A 20,025-nucleotide genomic window follows, 5' to 3' on the forward strand; every position below is an offset into this window, starting at 1 on the left:
AGGGGATTCTTCATAAGGAGGTTGGTCTCGATATAAAATTCAGTTGTGCATAAAAGTTTTGCTTTTATTAAACTAGGGCCGCGCCCCTAGCATTTAGTCGTTCTTTATTTGAAAGGAAAGCGAGGGGAAGTAAGATAGCATAATACAATTCCAAGACTTAATTATAATAAATAAAATCAAAGGGCTTATGTGCATTGTGAAAATACACGGTTATTGAAATGAAATCATAAAATTCTGATAAAAAAATCTTGGGTATAGTCCCTTTCGTGGCAGCGCCTCTTAAGGGGCTTTTAATAAATTATTTTAGGTAAGGTTAGGTTATATTGGTTAGGTGATTGCCCCACAGGGCTAGGCAATTGGCCCCTTAGAGTAAGAGCCCCCCGCATGGGCTAGAAATAGGGGAAAAGCTACTGCGAAAATACGAAGAAACGCCACTTAAGCAGAATTGCCATGAAAGAGACTATACCCAAAATCTCAATTTATAATAGGAGAGGATAAAATAAGCTTTAATTGTCATAATCAATAATCATGTCATAAAAGCATTAACAAGGATGAGAACATCCATAAGTAGCGAAGCACAAAATTTCGTGGATGGACTGACGGTCATTGTTGTTTTCTTCAAACGACGGGAAATTTAATTTTGATATCTTTAACTGAAAAAAATTGAAAATCGATTAATAAACACCAAAGATATGGAGGAAAATGTAAAAAATATAAAAATAGCCAAAAACCTGCAAAAAGGCAGTCTGACCGTCATTGTTGTTTTCTTTAAACGATGGGAAATTTAATTTTGATATCTTTAACTGAAAAAAGTTTGAAAATCGGACCATAAACACCAAAGATATGGGGGAAAATGTAAAAAATATAAAAATAGCCAAACACCTGCAAAAAGGCAGTCTGACCGTCATTGTTGGTTCTCCAAACGACGGAAAATTTAATTTTGATATATCTAACTGAAAAGATTTTGAAAATCGGACCATAAACACCAAAGATATGAGGAAAAATGTGGAAAATAAAAAAATAGCCTAAAACCTGCTAAAAAGCCGTCCGACCGCCATTGATGTTTTATAGTTAATTGTGCTCCTTGATGATGGGAATGTTGTCAAAAAAATTCAGCTTTCTATCTTTTATAGGAGCTGAGTAAATCCCATTTCCTCCATAGCGTTACGGACGGACTGACTGACGGACTGACGGACAAAGTGAATTATAGAGTAGCTTCGCTACTAAAAAATAAATCATAGGCCTAGATAAAAATAAGGTTATTATGATACAAACAATATAAACTTGAAATTTTTATATTGTTTGCAGATGAAAATAAATAACAAAAAACTTTGAATTTTAAAAAGTATATCAAACATTTAATTTACAAATTTTAGGTATTCTTTCCTATGAATCTAGTAAAAGTATCTGACTCGGATTATGACGTAAAAAAATTTGCCAATGAGAGGCCACTATAAATTTTACCATTGGTCAATTACAGTGTATACTGGCCTCTAATTGGCAAATTTTTTTTTACGTCATAATCAGAGTCAGACATTTTTACTAGGTTCTTTCCTATGCATTTTTTATTTCATTCTTGTTATATTGATTTTTCAATGGAACAAGTATGCAACATCCTAAAAGTGTAGCTCCGAAATGGAAGGACAAACTAACATTAACACTTGTAGATTGTCATAACTGAATAAGCATATTAATGCATAAGTTTAAACAAACTTGTAAGTAAATGTGTTGCAAAACTGCTAAAATATATGATACAGTTTAAGGACTTTCAGGTAACGATTAAAATCGATAGGACAATTCTAACGTATTTAAATTAAAGAAAACAGCTAAACTATTTGGACGTACTGACAAACGGACCGTCCCTAATTATAGAATAGCTTCACTTTTTAAAAAATAATATGATTTTTTTTCTTGGGAATTATAAATTTTCTTATCAAAATTCAATTTATTTAGAAAAATTCAACTCACGTTTTTTAGACATATGTTAGGAACATATCTAACATTATTTTTAATCTCATATTTTGCAACTTATATTATATCAAACTAAATAAAGTTTAATATAGCTATTAAGACCTAATTTAACTAAAAAAACGTGCCTAACAAATGACAACTTTAATAGTTTCTTTAAAAACTAGCCGTTAAAATAAAAGCTGGCAGCTGCGAAACATTAACAATAAGACAGCTGCTCGAAAAACTCGAAAAAATGGCAACCTAATTTAAATGATTATAGAGTTGCTTTGCTGCTACTAAGTTATTAAAAAGCTCATCTCCACGTTTAGAAACACGCATTGTATTTAATCTAAAATAAATTAATTTCAAAATTATATTATTGGAATTAAGATGCTCATTCAGACATCTAATCCTATTAAATAAAGCAGTAAGTTTTTTTGTCTGCAGCGAAGGATCTCGCTAATCTAACCGATTTTGTTCTCCTTTACTATGAAGCTTCTTATTGATCCCGGGAAGGTTTTAAACTATTTTGGAGAAGATATCTAGTTAGATATAGTTACAAGAAACATATTCTTTCTTTTTGCTCATTGGCTTTGCATCTAGCCCATAGTGACTTTTCCAATGTTTTTTTGTAATTGTTTCAAAAATAGATAATTAAGAATTTTGTTTTGACACCATTTTAGGGGAAATTTGTTATTTTTTAAATATTCTTTCCTTGCCATGGTAGTGATTAGAAATAACATTTCTGAATAAACATTTTTAATGTTAAAAACAGATTTTATTTTTTTCTCTGGTGACTATTTCTCTCCAGGACAAGTTTAGAATTTTAAAAATCTTCAAAAAAAATTTTAAAAACCTTCCAATTAAGAACCTCGGGGAAAGAATGAATTTTTCTAACTACAAATTTAGGGGGTGTTTAAATGGGATGTCCTTTAGGGGATGACCTATTCTCACGCTCCAAATAGGCTGGAAAGGACCAAAACTAGGCTCCACTGAAATTAGGAGATTGGTCCAGCCGTTACAAGTACTTGACTCAAACACACAACTTCACGCCCATACTATTATGGCACAGCTTATACCAATAACGAAATTAATTCGGAAAAAAACACGAAACCTATATGTGTTTTTCAGCTGTCGTTGGGGGGCAACACATCGTAAAATTAACGACCTCTCCATTTGCCCCCCAAATATTTTTTAGATTTATTTTGCTTGTTGGTTATACCTTATTCCTGATTAAGGAATCTTTAATCCTTATGTACAAGTAACAGGATCTGTGTCTGTGTGTCTTTACCGAAGGATATCGCCCACTGCTGAACTGATATGGTTCTCCTTGACAGTGTAGCTTTTTATAGATCCTAGGAAGGTTTATCGTTTTTTTTGGGGGGAAGGAAACCATCACCCTCTCAAGAGAAATCGCCCCTGGAAAAAAATGACCACCCCCCAAAGGAGATTTGTTTTTACATTCAAACAACTAAAATTATTAATTGTCCCTAAAGACCTCTAGGGGCAAAGCCAATAGTCGAAAAATTAACTAGAAAACAAGGATGACAACATCCAAAAGTAGCGAAGCTCAAAAATTATGAATAGATATCGGGAAAATATTACAATTGAGCAGTTTAATACAATAGACATTAATCTTGGTAAAATAGAGAAATTATCAAGCCTTTAAAATCACGCAATCGTATAATCATAAAAACTTAAAAATCTAGGAATCGATCTAGCACCTCAATTAATAGACAAATCGTAATGAAACTTGATGAAAATATGTTGAACATGAGCATATTCAATCCCTGATAATTTCAGTCGTCAATCCTGAATAGAAATCGAGAAAACCATGAAAACCTAAAAATCTGGGAATCGATCTAGCACCCCAATTAATTAAAAATCTTAATCAAACTTAGGGAAAATATGTAGAATATAATATTAATTATTCCCTGAAAATTTCAGCTTTGTATCTTAAAAAGGAGTTGAGAAAATCAAGAAAACGTAAAATTCTAGGAATCAATCTAGCACCCAAATAATAGACAGACAGAAAAAAAACAATGTATGGATTAGATGGGCATGTATAATGGGAATCTTCACTAAAAATTTCATCTGACTATCTAGAATAGCGTTACGGACTGACGGACAGACAAAGTGAATAATAGAGTAGCTTCGCTACTAAAAATATTACTCGGGCTATCCTTTTATATAAAGTAGTAAGCGTTTTTTGTCTGTCCCGAAGGATCTCGCTAACCGCTGAACCGATATTGTTCTCCTTTACAGTGAAGCTTCTTATAGGTCCTGGGAAGGTTTTAAACTATTTTTGAGGAGGATGTTCTCACCCCCTCCCCCCTAAAATTTTTTTTATAATGGGATGAGGTCGACTTTTCCCCCTCCTACCTTAAGTGCCCCTAGAGTCTTCTAGGGGCGTAGCTGCTAGTATAATATGAAGCATGCTTTTAGGGCCTTTGTATGAGTAATAAGCAAGTGGGACAAAAAAGTTGAAAGCCATATCAGGACTTTGTATTTAACCTAATAATAAATGGCTTAAAATGAGAACTCGATCGGTTCCGTGTTCAGCGAGATTTTAAAACTACTAAATGTTTAAAAAATGAATATGAATAAAATTTTCAATTTTCTAAATGCATGATAATGATGTCTTATTTTCATACTACATTATATAGAACAGAGATATTGTATCTGAACAAATAAATTGTTGTTGTCACGGCAACAGAGAGGGAAGGAACATTGGAATCAAACTGGTATCCAAAGTTCTACACACAACCACTTTATCTTATTTGTCGGCTCAAACACTTTGGGTACTTTTATATAGATTGTTTGCTTCAAACAAGAATTTAAATAATTTTCATACGCATAAGTGGTAATTATGTTTATCATCATTATGGATCCACAACAATTCATCTTCTATTGTCTTTTCCCAAATTAAAAAAATGGACTTTTTAGGGGGAATATTGCTATTTTTAAAAGCGAAGCTTTTCTATAATTATTAAAAGCGAAGCTTTTCTTTAATTAGGGTCGGTCCGTCTGTACGTCCGTCCGTAACGGATAGCTTTTTTCGCTAATTTAGGCATGTTAGAATTGTCCTATTGATTTCAAACTTTGCATGGTGATTCCTGTAGTAGTTAGTTACGATTTAGAAAGCGTAGGAACTATATAATCATTACCAGAATGTCCGTACGTCCATTTTAAACATGTTGATTTTTTTACTTTTTTTGTGATCTAATAATCCGATTGATCTGATTTTTGGTATACCGATTCCTGGAACAACAAAGTACAATGTTATAAGCGAAGCAACTCTATAATCAAGTCCTAAAAATGTAAGTATGTTCATAAACATTATTCTGTATCAAGCAGTTTTTCAACAAGTTTACTTACAATTTTGCTTCGACATTTATACATTTACATTCTGATTATTCAGTTCTGACACTATATAAGTGTTAATGTCCGTTTGTCCTACCGTTTCAGTGCTTCGCTTTCATGGATGTTGTCATCCTTGTTTTAATTGTATTTTTTGAGAAGGTGATTAATGTTAGAAATAAATAGCCTAAACCTTATCTCTTGAGAAAAGAGCTAATATTTGAGAAATTTTGTCGTGAAAAAAAGAATAAAAATTGAGACAAAAAATTATACGCGGATACCATATTCCTGCAAGTGTTAGATATTGTCTGAACAAGATTTCAACCATTGGATGTCGAATATACGTGGATATTATAACAGGACAATAATTGTCGTCAATACGGATCACATTTATTGGCCAGTCCGTGCATGCATTAGGACGGTGAGGATGAGGTAGAAAAGATGGTTAAAAGGGTGAATCTTTATTTTTGCCAGCTGCGGTTTTACTTTATAAGAGAACATGAAAATCTGGTGTAAGATTCAAGTAATAATCTATCCAATGTTAAAACCTGAAAAATATTCTACCATATTCTCATAATTTCCCGGCTCTTTACAAAATTTAATGACCTAATTATAAAAGTGATCTATCCTGTCGAGAAATTAAAAGTTTTAAACTTTTTAGGTTTTATAACTGTACAATATATTTTATATATTAAAACTTAAATTGGGTTATTACCAGATGACCAATAAAAAAAATACTTTTAAAACGCTTCGGCCATGCTAAAGTGACGACAATTTTCCCTCATCATAATATCCACCTATATTTTACATCCATTTAATATCTCTTATTAATTAAAATATCTTCAAAGATCTGAAGAGAATAACATTGGATGGTAAATTGATATACATTCCAGTTGTAATAAACACAATTACACCGCTTTCAGATCAAATAATTTGGTGTATTGGACAATGCAAGTTTCAGCTACTCAATCAAAATGTGAAAAACGAATGAGATAACGTGTTTTAAAATTTTTGGAAAACCAGTAACTTTTTTTAGATTAATGTCCCCTGAATGGCGGTATTAAATACTTATGCCGATAATTAGTCAGTTATAACCTTTTTAATGCAATAAAGTCAACGTAATTACCACCATGATGATAATAATATAATCAAATAAAATTTGCTGTCGACGTATTGCATTATTCTTTTTACATGAAGTACGAAAAAGCACACTTACAGGGCTTTGGGCTGATTATTACAATCGTCAACAAAGTATTATAATAACGTTTTCTTTTTGCGTTAAATTAACAATTTTAGGGACTTTAATGGAATTTTGATTGGTTAATTAATTGAGCTGAGTGCCCAAACGTTTCAACCTATATTTGTAATCTACAGAAGGGGTTATTTTGTGTATCATCATTGTGGATTTACATCAAATAACTGGCCAATGAAATAAAAGCTTAAGATTCTTACAATTAAGCTACTTATAGGAAGGAGAAAATATCTTTAGGTATATTATTCTTTATTTTGGTACTCAGATTGAATTTTACAATTGAAATCACAGCTAAAATTTGGCTTAACAATTCTTGTATAAGCAGAGAGAGAAAGAACACTGAACTCTTGTTCAAATTTATATGCGACAGCTTAACCATGATGGCCATAGCCGCCATAACCTCCATAACCGCCGCCGTATCCATATCCACCGCTGTATCCGCCTCCATAACCGCCATGTCCATAGCCGCCATATCCACTATAACCGCCATATCCGACAGAGGCGTCAGCATCAGCAGATCTCTTGCCGTATCCGTGACCGCCGTGACCGCCGGAGAATCCACCATGACCGCCATGACCGCCGGAGAATCCACCATGACCGCCATAACCATAACCGCCATAACTAGCCTCAGCGTCAGCAGATCTCTTTCCATAATGGCCTCCATGGCCACCATAGCTGCTGTATCCTCCGTATCCGCCGCCATATCCACCGCCGTAGCCTCCGTGTCCATAGCCTCCATATCCACTATAGCCGACATATCCGGGCTCGGCAACGGCAGCAGCTTCGGGCTCAGCATCGGCAGATCTCTTGCCATAGTGTCCATGAACGCCATAGCCGCCATATCCACCTCCGTATCCGCCATAGCCGCCGCCATAACTTACGCTATGACCGCCGCCATATCCACCACCGTATCCACCGCCATAGCCGCCTCCATAGCCAAAGCCAGCGTCAGCATCAGCTGATCTCTTACCATAGCCATGACCGCCGTGACCGCCGTGACTGCGTCCTCCACCATGACCATATCCACCGCCATAACCGCCATAGCCAGGGTGGGCAACGGCAGCGCCCATACATACGAAAGCAACAACAGCCTAAAAAATATTTCAAATAAAGTATGATTTATAATCCATCCAAAACGGAAAAAGATATCGCCAGAATATTTCAATTTCTTTAAATTAAAAAAAAAACACAAAAAATTAATATTTTTTGAGTGTTTTATCCTTTTTATTATCCATTAAAGTATTAGTATAGATAAGGTTCTTAAATGGATCTAAAATTATTATATTTCAAACGACATCCTGTAATTTGAAACTTTAGGGAAAGTTTAATTAAGATAAAAGACCTACCAAAGACTTCATGATTAACTCTGTGTGAGACAAGCTACAATGTTCTACTGATTTTACAATTCTCACCCTCCGAGTTTTTATACCAATAAAGTGTAAATAGCTGATATGTTCTAATTTACAAAGTCATTTAACATTTAATCCCAATTACTTTTGTCATCCTTGAAGGTGTTTCAAAGTGTCAGTAGATTTATTGGTTTTCAATAAAGCTATAAATTGACCAATTAACAGTAAATAGAAATAATAGGATTAAAGCTTTTTGAAAATATTTATCAAACTCTTAAAACTTTAAAAAGGACATTTCATTTTGTAAAGTAACATATCAGTGTTAATTTGAAGTATGACAAAGAATATAAAACCCATCTATTATATGAATCATTATTGAAATCGATAGGACAATTCTAACATGTCTAAATTAACAAAAAGAGGCAACGGGCGTACTGAAAGACCGACTCTAATTATACAAAAGCTTCGCTTTTAAAAAAAATATGTAGATTCGTGTAGGTGAAGCTTTGGTCTTGGCTTTTATTGGTTAATCACCCCCGCATCTCAAAATAAACAAAATTCATTACTATGTTGGCATCTTCTGTATTAACATTTCATTATTTTCAACCAATTAGAATCCCTGTAGGCTAAAAATATGATATGTTCTATACGGATATATAATTAGGAAATGTGCATTGTAAAAAATGCAGTGTTGCGGAGCCGGAGCCGGGAGCCGTGGAGCCGCCATATTTTGCTGGAGCCGGAGCCGTACCAAAATCATACGGCTCCGCAAAACTGAAAAATGTGTTGCACATTATTGATTTTGTTACTTATTTGTGTTTTTCCTATATCTAAATCGAAGTACATTAAAAATCATACAATTTTTACTTTTCGTTTTTTTCCTATTTTATGAAAACATTTTCAATCAACCACCTTTCCTTTTTGTCAGAGAATCCCACTCTTTACCCTTTTTATCAGCAGATGAATGATTAGAAATAGTTTTGTGTAATATTGGACAGACTAAGAACACAAAAAAGTCAAGCCTCCAAAAGTATATCTAAACTCTTAAAGTATATCTTTTTTGTATTTTATGCCACAGTTAGAAAATAGTACATACTATTGTACCAAAATACAAGTTTTTTTAAAATCATATTATAATTTAAATCTAAAATCAGGTCTATCATTTTCTTTTTTTTTAATATTTTCTATCTTTATCAATAATCATAAATTAAATAAAATTTAAAGATTGCATAATTATGAATTTTCTGCCACTGTGGTTCTTCTTTTAAATGCAACCAAACCTTCGTTTTTTTCTGACGGCGAACATCTAAAAAAGTAAAATGTACATTATGCTGTACAGCTAAATTAAAAGTATAAAATTCTTTTTAAAGTATATTTAATTTAAATTAATGTTTTTTAGATGTACAAATAAAAAAACAAGGAAGACAACAAAGCAAAGTTGTATTTCTATCCAAAATTATATAAATTAAATCTTAATTAAATAAAATAATAATAATAATAAAACTTGTATTACAAAAATCATCATATTAGTAATAAGTAGTAAACTTTCAAAATATGTAGCAGAGGATCATGCTTACCGCAGAACTGATATGGTTCTCCTTTACAGCGAAGCTTCTTATGTGTCCTGGCTATTTATTTTTATAAATAAGTCTAGTATGGTTTTGGGATATTCTTATGCTCTTCCATATTATTTCAAATATAGAGCCCCTAGATGCTAGGGGTGCAACCACATGTTATACAAGAACTAAATCTTCTCTAAAACAAAAGAAAAGTGAGCCGCGAAATTACATGAACACTTTTTTGTAATCTGTTACCATGTGCATTTTAAATGTATCGTTTTTGTAAGCGGTTACCCCCCGCGGGCTAAATGTCATGCGTCCCCCATGGTACCCCTTTTTTAGTCCCCCCCCCCCATGTCCGCTGTCTAAGGTTGGTACCAATGAGGAAAAGGCGGAGCTTTGTATCTTTTATTTGGTGTTTATGTAATGTAACTATAAAAGCTACTGTTACTATATCTGTTATACTATATCTACTACCTGTATTCGTAGCGGCAGAGAGGGTTTAAAAATAGCTTTGAACCATCCAAAGATTGAATCTAAAAATAAGATAACCCAAATCATCATAGGACCTATGTGAAGCTTACCTAAAATGGAGAAACCATTTGCTTCTGTAATTATTGAGATCTTGGGTTCAGACTAAAAACTGTTACGATATACTTTTCTTTATTTGCTTGTCTGTCCGTCAAATTAAAAAGGACTGTTGAATATTGGATTAAAGGATTTGCTTAAAGTTTTCTTGTGAAGATTTCTCTAATTCTCTAATAATGAATTCTTACAGCGTTTTTTTTATGTTTGACTAATTTATTTTAATTGCTTCATTGCCCGATGACTTGTTTCTGAGAGTTGGCGCTGAGAGGAGGAGTAAGAAGAAGTTATAAAGGGGCGGGGATTTCATTTGAAGGTGAGAAATAGACCAATTAGTTAACAATTAATCAAATATATTCTAGGTAATAATAAAATGAATGTATTGAAAAGAAACGATGATATTCTTTTTAGCAATTAAAAAAGCTTTAATTCATAGAACTACCTTAAAATAACACGTTAAGGAAGACCATATTTTTTCCTTGAAAAGTAAGGTATATTTGCCTAAAACTACAAATCTCAGAATGTACTGGTCCTAAGTGGTTGTCCTTTAAAGAGAAGCTTTCTAAATATCTTGTTGTGGTTTTAGGCTATTATTAGTACCTCCCCCGCCAGCCCCGAGGCGTTTGGGGGGAGATATTATGGAGGGTTTCTTTTGTAATTATTTAATCAGTAAAGTTTTTAAAAATCCAAATAAATTCATTGATAATGTCTAAATAGCACTCTATTAGATGGAAAACGTGTAAATGGCATTTGAAAGTGAGATTTGTTTTGGTGGGTCTTTCAAACTCTTTTTAGTAGCGAAGATTTCATATACTTAAGGCTTGTCCTTACATCCATCTGTCCGTGCGTCAAATTTTCTCGTCTCATATTTAAGATATTTTTACCAAAGGATAACAAGTATACATCTTACTTTGTCAGTCAGTCTGTCGATTAAAATATAAAGATTTTTTGTATATTGATATGTAAAATTTCTTTTTATTATTTTTTCCACTCTTATTTACAAACACCACAAATCAACTGTTTAATTCACTATGTTCGTTTGTCAATCAACTTTTTGCTTCTTCGCTACTTATGAATGTTCTCATCACTTGCTTTTTTAACATAGTAGGCCTTTTGCATATTTAGATTTATAAAACATAAAAATATCAAAAGGATTTTGGACTTTGGGTTAAATCATAGTCGGATTACGCATATAAATAATTCAAACTTTATGTTAGATTGATAGTTGATCTGTTTTTATTAAAATAAAAATTACCAAAACAATAAATTTTAAATGTGTCCCAAGTTTTAAAATAAACATATTGGCAATAAGCGTAGCAAAAACATGATAACAAGAACAGTTGAATTTGTAATGCATAAACTTAAGGCAGAATGGACGTAAGAACGGCGATAACAACATTTACAAAAAGAACCCATTATTTACATATATCTAGAAGTGGCAAGAAAATCAAGAACATTCTTTTATAGAAGTACTTGGAAAGGTGTTAAAGATCGGCCAACCACCTAAAGCTTTATCTTTAAAATATGAAAGTGAAAAAGTTATTTTTACCATAAGAAAAAGAATTTTGTGAGTAAGCTCTTTTCCTGAAACCTTTACTTTTAGTGGAAAACCCAATCAGTTCAACATGATTTGCTGCACAAAGAGACATCCTGCCCCTCATATTAACTAGAGGCTCTATATTTAAATTAATATAAAAGGGCAGAAAAATTGACGGAAACAATACTCATACTTATTAATAAAATAGCCCAAAACCATATTAGTACCAATAAAAAGTTTCTCTGTAAAGGAGTACAGTGGAGCAGTTGAGATTTTTTGCTACCGACAAAAAAGCTTAATAATTTTTATAATAGGATAGGAACCTTCAAGTAATTATGAAAACCAATGCATCATTGATCTTAAAATGGTATGTAATTCTAGTGATGAATATTGCCAAACTCTGCCAATTAAGCAGACTAGACTAATAAGACACTCCTATTTTATACTTTGTTCTAGATTAATAAATGTTTTATCTTAGCATTTAACATGTTAACATTGTTTTACAAATCATATTACATTTTATTTTCAAGCCAGCCTCTAGGGACAAGATTGGCAAGAGATAGTTTTCCTATCCTCACATAAAATAGCTAAAAACCATCCGAAAACAATTATTTAGATTTAACAAAAAGAAAGATAATTAACATAAACAATAATTATATCTAAAACTACAAAATATATTTACCCAGTTTTTTGTTCCTTTAACAATAATCCTTATGAAACTTGTTACATGTTACGATTAAAATAAAATTATGAAAGTTAAGAACTAGGTAGGGGATTATAAATCTTAATTGTGCCATGGAAGCAGGGTTTCGGATCCGGATCTGGATCCGGATCCGGATCCGCAAGGATCCGCATATTTTTGAGTCCAAGGATCCGGATCCTTAGAATCCAAAAAATGCGGAAAAAATGGAAAAATCTACCTAAATTTATATAAAATCTCAGACATTCTCTTGATGAGAGCCAATCTTTAAGGTTTAGGTTCAGACTTGAAAATTAAAAGTATTTTTGACTTCGAATTAAAGAATAAAATTTTTTTGAAAAATTTGGTGATTTTATTTTTATTGTCAAAGATCCGCATCCGGATCCGGATCCGGATCCGCACTGACCAAATTTTGAGGATCCGGATCCGGATCCGGATCCGCATAAAATCAATGCGGATCCGAAACCCTGCATGGAAGAATCGTTTTATCGTTTTAAATGTTAAAAGCAACTGTATAATTACAATTAAGCTTTCATTGATTAGCAATTTTGGTAAAAATTAATTTGAATCTTAAGATAAAAATAAACAGTTGTAAAAATCTATGAATAGTTTTACAGAAAATGTTTTCAAATCTTTAAAAAAATGGTTTAAAACTAGGTGCAGTTAAATAAAGAAATGTTTATGACGTACTGTGATCACAGTCATGGAGGGATATTGCATTGCAAGATAATTTTATTAATACAAATGAAAGTTAAACTATTTATATAATACTAGCGGCTTCGCCCCTAGCCTCTAGGGGCTTTGCCTCAAGAGGTAATAAAAAAATTAAGGCGAAAATCGTAAAGGTCCATGGAAATCTCCTTCAAAAAAAGGACCAAGGAAATCTTCTACAAAAAAAAAATAACGGACAACGGAAATCTTCACCAAAAAAAAAAAAAAAAATTGGGGGGGGGGGATTTTTTGGTTATTTGGGGGGTTTGGGGTGTCCCACCCCCTTAAGAAAATAGCTTAAAACCACCACAGGACCAATAGGTAGATACCCTGAAGAGTAGAATCCGATCGGTTCAGTGGTTACCGATATCTTAAGGGACGGACACACAGACGGACAGACATCGTTCTACTTTGTATTATAGATATGTAGACCCAGCGTCTAAAGTGATTCTAAAAAACGTTAATTTAGCTCCAGGTATAAATTTATTGAGGAATTGCTCCATCATGTACAAACTTTGTAAAAAGATAATTTATAGTTCAAACTTTTAAGGTTATATATTTTGCATCTTCCCACCCATTTATCATTCTGCTTTATTTGTTGAGCTTTGCTTTTATGTTTTGTAGTCATCCTTGTTTTATTATAACATTTGCATCATATACGATTGCACAACTATATGTATAAAAACAAGATAATTTTGTTTTAATAATAATCATTTTGAAAAAAAATTCATAATAACCAATTCTTTACATTCATGGGAATGATCTTTTAAATATGCAGTTTAGTTTGAAAGGTTTTTTAATATAAGGTTGAGAAATTAGTTAGGAATAATAATGTACAATATAATTCATACATATTATATTATACACTAGCCCTGGCTCTAGTTTCTAGGGGTTTTTCTTTGGATAACCCATAGACGTCCAAGGGGGGGGGGGGGTAATGGGGCGATTACTCCCCCCAAAATTTTTTTTCATTTTACCCCCCCATTTAAAATTTATCCCTACCCTGGGGGTGCCATTTAGGAGGGGGTATTTACCCCCCCCAAAAAAACAATTTTTGGGGGGTAAATACCCCCCCCAAAATAAAAAATCTCTAATAAAAAAAAGTTTTGCGCGCTTCGCGCGCATTTTTAATACTATATATTTAATAAAATTTTAATTACCCCCCAAAAAATTTTACCCCGGGGGTAAATTTGGGGGGGGGGGGGGTAAACTAAATTTACCCCTGCCAACAGATTTCAGGGGGGGTAATTACCCTACCCAAGCAAATTTTACCCCGGGGGTAAAAATTTTGGAGGGGGGTAAAAAAAATTTGGCGCGCCATTTTACCTCCCCCCAAAATAAAAAGCTTGGACGCCCCTGGGTTAACCTCAAACATTTATATTGGTTTTGTACCAATATCTTATTTAAGGGATACTCGGTAATATTTTGTAATTAAATGGATGGTTCCTAAAATCAAAAAATAGCCTTAAACCATGGTATGAATAGTGAACTCTAGGGGCCCCTGTGGTAGGGGATTTGGTCCCCCAAAATTGAATTGTAGCGGAACTTAAGATATTTAATTGTATTTCTTTTCAATGGGCCAGTTCTCTAGGGAGAGTGGCAGTACCAAATAGCTATAAAACTGTTAAGGAAATATGAGAAGCTACACTGTAAAGGAGAACCATATCGGTTCAGCAGAAAACACACACACATATTATTTTAGTTTTATTTAAGGATATGAAGATCTCCAACTATTTATATGCTATGAATTCCAACCGTAAAATAACCATGAACTTTTCAAAGTAATCATGTTTGATATATAAAGTTTAGCTATGGTAATAAGATAATAAATTATTACTTATCTAATAGTCATAGATCCTATTTTCATTGTTAACAAGGATGACAACATATAGAAAAGCATTTATGACATATAAGACGGAAAAACAAATTTACATTCAAAATGTTGAGTAACAATGAATTTAATATATTCAAAATCTAGATTATCCAATTAATTTACTAAAATTCATTAAAATTTGCTTGAAATACCAATTAAAGACTATTTTATTTCTGCTAGCGGCTACGCCCCTTTAGACCTATAGGGACACTTGAGGAGGGTAAACTTCAATTCGATAACCAATTTTTTTTATTTTAGATTATAAAGAAAATATAATTTTTTTTGCTCTGAAAAAATTTCTTGTAAAGGAGAACCAAAGCGTTCAGCGGTTAGGGAGAGCCTTCGTTATAAACCAACAGACAAACGTCCTGTTACTTTATTCTACGATCACAATGAAAAACCTAGAAAATTAAATCGAATAGGATGAATAATACAAAAAGATATACTTGTCATAATTGTAGAAATTATTTTATTTGAAAGAAAATTATATTATTTTAATAGTCCCTTTTTATTACGCAATTACTTTTTTATAATAACCAATTATTACATTTGTACTTATCTATATATGCAGTTATAATGTTTCGCGTCCCTAGCCTTTATTTTTCCATTCGAAGTTGGTCGAAAAAATGACTAAATTGTTTATAATAGGATGGGATAGATTAGTCATCTATAAGTTTATATAACAAAAGTAGTTTCGGCTAGTGTGCCAAGCGTGCAACAGTCCCCAACCCCCTTATTTTTTATTGAAATTTTAAAAAATAAGTTGATGTTTTTTTCTCTCAAAATACTACTGGGATACTGTATACCAAATATGACCTACAATATTTTATTTTAAAAATGAAGTTTCTATGTTCGACTGAGCATATTTAGGGAAACCGCTAATACTTACTTGTATATTGATTCATACCCAGACAGAAATATCTGTTTTTGGAAATATTGCTAGACAGGGTGTGAATACAATTTTACACATCTACAATACAATGTAGAATAATGTCTGTCCGCCTGTTCATCGGCCTAAATGACGCTTGAGATCATACTAACAGCTGGAACGATTGTATCCAGCTTTTCAAGGAATAACCCTACTTGTCATACTATGGTTTTAGGCTATTTTGATTTGCAAGTTCTTTTTCATCTAAAGTATTTCAAAAAAGTAAGAAAATCTAAAATCAATTTTAACGTTTTTTTGTAGTTTTAGAATCATACTTACTGAAGGCTTAAACTTACACGACAAAGAATCTTTATAACATCCAATTCTATATTAACAGTATGATATATTCTTTGACAGGCCTTCAATATAGTGTTATAATAGTAATTATTGTTGTTTCTAGAACTTGCCTAAAGTTACACGACTTTGTATATATATTGTATTGTTGTAAACCTATAACATTGGATAAGAATATACGTGGATATATTGACTGGAGAAAATATGTCACTTGGACCTATTCAAAAGGATGGGATAGAATGGGGGATAACATTATTTTAGCCAGCTACAAGTATCCCTTTATTAGAGTACATACAATTTTGTGGAACATCCAAGAAATAGTATATCAATTCCTATATCATATTTGGAGGAGAGTCGTTTACACATCATTTGGTTCTAAATAAACCGTGGTTGACAGCAGAAGCGTGTAGAAGGGGGTTGTATCAATCCCCATGGCAAAATTAAGGGATGTGGGACGTTATTACCCCAAAGACAAGAATCTCGTCCGTTTTACACCACCCTACATCCCTCCCTGAAGTGGGTTTAAAGGGGTTCAAAAATAATAAGGAAAGTTTATAATTTTCGGGTGTGCTTTTTTGCATCCCCCTTGCAAAACCCTATGCATGCCTTTTTAAAAGCGCATGCACCATCCAATTTAGAATAAATAAAAACTAATATTGACAAACATTTTTTGTAAAATTATCGAAATAAGAATTGAAATTGAAAACGTTTTTTTCTGTCTAATTGTGATTAAAAAATAAACAAAAAGTTGTGACTATAAAAATCAAAGTAAATCTAGACTAAATCTTTAGACAATGATGTGTAAAATCAATCACGGCTTGAAAAACCCTTGTTGAAAAATTTTAAAAAATCTACCACTGTCCTTTATTTTCTGTCCTTTAATTGCACCATTGAAAAGGGTAAAAAAGCGCTTAAAACCATACAAAGACTTAAAACTAAAAATAAAATAGCCTTAAACCATCCAGGGACATATATGAAGCTTCCCTGATATGGAAAACCAAATCAGTTCAGTAGTTATTAAGGTCTTAAGCTTCTGACAAAAAAGCTCACTTCTTTTTATAGTGGGATTAATTCTACAAGTAGTTATTAATTATGCCTCTCCTTCCCTGAAGTCATGATTTGCAGCAGAGAAACGAAATGGTTTAATTAAGAGTTAAGGCGGAGAGGGTGAACTGGTAATTTTTAAACATTTTGCAATTTTGGCGCTTTTGCAAAACTGTGAACAGGAAATTTTGCAATTATAGTCGCGCATTTGATATAGCAGCAGTGCAGGCCATTTTTAACTCTGTCACCCAAGGGTATTAGGTTCATAAAAATTCCGCTGAATTTTTCACATGAACTTTGTCTGGAAGTTCTAAGAGCTATATCATTTAATGATTCTCGTATGGAAAAAAACACTAAATTAGGCGTTGCTATAAAAGACCAACCCTACAAAAGACCAACAAGTAGTTCCTACAAAAGACCAACACCTACAAAAGACCAACACCTACAAAAATCGTAATGATGGATGGTCTAAAGCTGCAAATGGTCTACCATTATATCTGTATTGATCAAATTAATAACATGAATGCTATAAATAGATTATAAACGACACAATTACGAGAATAAACAGAAAATTATTTTTTTTGTATCAATGTAATGAAATAGTTGTATAAAAATCTTCTAAATTCTAAAGAAAAAATCTTCCAATTTTAATGGTATCCAATATGGCGATAAAAACACAAAGACAAAATTAAAAACCGAAATTTCTTTCTTGAATAACTTTGTCTACAGGCTGAATTTTAAAATTTCGTCCGACAGTTTGTCCAAAGTCTGTGTTGGCTACGTAACGGAATAGTTTCGAACCCGAAACAACCTTGCTTTTAAAAAATCGACCCTTTTGTAGTTGTTGGTCTTATGTAGGTGTTGGTCTTTTGTAGGTGTTGGTCTTTTGTAGTGTTGGTCTTTTGTAGAGTTGGTCTTTTGTAGATGTTGGTCTTTTGTACAGTTGGTCTTTTGTAGCAACGCCCTAAATTAAACTTCTGAATTAAAATTAATTTTAAATTATTTATCTGCGATACATTTAACTTTTGGATCAATTTTAAAGGCTTTTCTAGCTGCCAAACGGCTGAACGTACACATCATACCCGCACAACGTTTTAAGAAACATAAGTCCTTCAAATAATATGGAATAGCCACAGGGAGTGGGGACAGGGAAAACTACACTGAAGAAAAAACGCGTGTAAAAAAAGTCTTTTTTTTGCGCGTTTAAGTGCTCTGCGAGATAATTGTGCATTATTGATTATTGATTATTCCAGATTATTTGTAGGCCTTCTGTTTTCGGATAAAACTTTGTTCAAGCATAATCTATACGTTCCACCGTTTGGCCGTTAGAAGCCTTTAAGTTCATAGATTTATGAAAATATTAGTTACCAGGAACATTTTACCGTGAACTGCAGTTGACTCTAAATTTTTACTATCTTTCCTAACAACCATTTTGTCAAAACGTCAGTCATTTAAAATGTCTAAACTGTACACAGGGAATACCTAAATAATTGCTTTAAGAAAATAAGGGGATCAACTGCAGTTCACGGTAAAATATTGCTGGTAAGCAATATTTCCAAAAATCTATGAATCTTAAAGGCTGCTAGCTGCCAAAGGGCTGAACGTACAGATCATGCCCGCACACTGTTTTAAGCGGCATAAGAAGGCCTACAAATAATCTGGAATAGCCATAAATCAACAATGTATAATCTCGCAGTGCAGAGAAATGCGCGAAAAAGACCTATTTTACGCGTTTTTTCTTCAGTAAAGCTTTCCCTGTGCATAATTGGATCTTGGATATTCCAGATTATTTGTAGGCCTTCTTATGTCGTAAAATGGTGTGCGGGTATGATCTGTACTTTCAGCCGTTTGGCAGCTAGCAGCTTTTAAAATTCATAGATTTTTGGAAATATTGCTTACCAGCAATATTTTACCGTGAACTGCAGTAGATCCAAATAAGGATATGTCAGCAAGTTTGAAGGATAAACGGACATTCATTGAACATTGATTGTTACAGATCATTAAAAATATACCTATGAAATTGTGCCTTATAGTTATAGAAATCATCATTGTTATCAGTTATTTAGAACGGACAGACACCTAAATGTAAAAAAAGATTCTCTTACAATATCAAAATGCAAATTGTACAAAAAAGACTTTCATTTTTTATTTCATCTTTTTTTCTATCTTTTCTTGTAAATTTTGTTGAATGAATTTAAATGTTTGGAAATATTTGCATATCTGTTTGTATGTAATATAGAATATCATACAAGTTTGCATTTTTCCCTCAAAATAGAATAATGTTGGGAGCGTAGCCTTTCTTCAATTCAATTTACAATATGTAAGTTTTGGTTAATTGGCTATATAGTAAGGCATCTAGGGGGCAGGGGTGAGGCTGACCTCCAGTTTAAAATAATTTTTTTTTGGGGGGAAGGGGGGAGGAAATTCTCTTTGGAGGTATAATATTCCCTTCCCAATATAATTATAAACATTCCCTGGACCTACAAAGGATATGTCAAGGAGTACCATATCGGTTCAGTGGTTAGCAAAGTACTTAGCCAAACAGACACACATCCTGTTACTTTTATAAAAGGATTAATGTATCAGAAGTGACAATTGAGAAAATTTCCAAAATCATTTTAACACAAGAGTGTTTGTAGTATTGGATGCCCCTGTTCTCTAATTTAAATTTCCATAAACCTCTTTCAGACACTTTTGTTTTAGTGTATTGGTATTTCTATGGAGAATAATTGTTCTTGTTTTATTTGCAATAAACTTACAAAAGTATTGGAACATATTTTCCATATCCTGTGTATTATGGAAGGCAAGGAAAGGAATGATAATTCAGGGAAAAAAGCAGTGCTTTCCATAAAGTGGATATTTTGCACTGAAATTCGTTTCCTC

General features: G+C 32.8%; 1 protein-coding gene across 1 annotated transcript; it reads right to left on the reverse strand.

Moving 5' to 3' along the window:
* Positions 1-6,794: 6,794 nt before the first annotated feature.
* LOC145328297 (uncharacterized) lies at positions 6,795-7,985 on the reverse strand. The gene is made up of 2 exons (XM_080171923.1): positions 7,909-7,985; positions 6,795-7,653 (listed from the first exon to the last, which is right to left on the reverse strand). The coding sequence occupies exons 1-2, from the start codon at positions 7,918-7,920 to the stop codon at positions 6,934-6,936; spliced, it is 732 nt and encodes a 243-aa protein (XP_080028049.1). The 5' UTR covers positions 7,921-7,985; the 3' UTR covers positions 6,795-6,933.
* Positions 7,986-20,025: the final 12,040 nt, after the last annotated feature.

Source organism: Acartia tonsa, chromosome 9, assembly GCF_053477335.1.
Source record: "Acartia tonsa isolate MP-2025a chromosome 9, ASM5347733v1, whole genome shotgun sequence".
Classification (NCBI taxonomy): Eukaryota; Metazoa; Arthropoda; class Copepoda; order Calanoida; family Acartiidae; genus Acartia; species Acartia tonsa.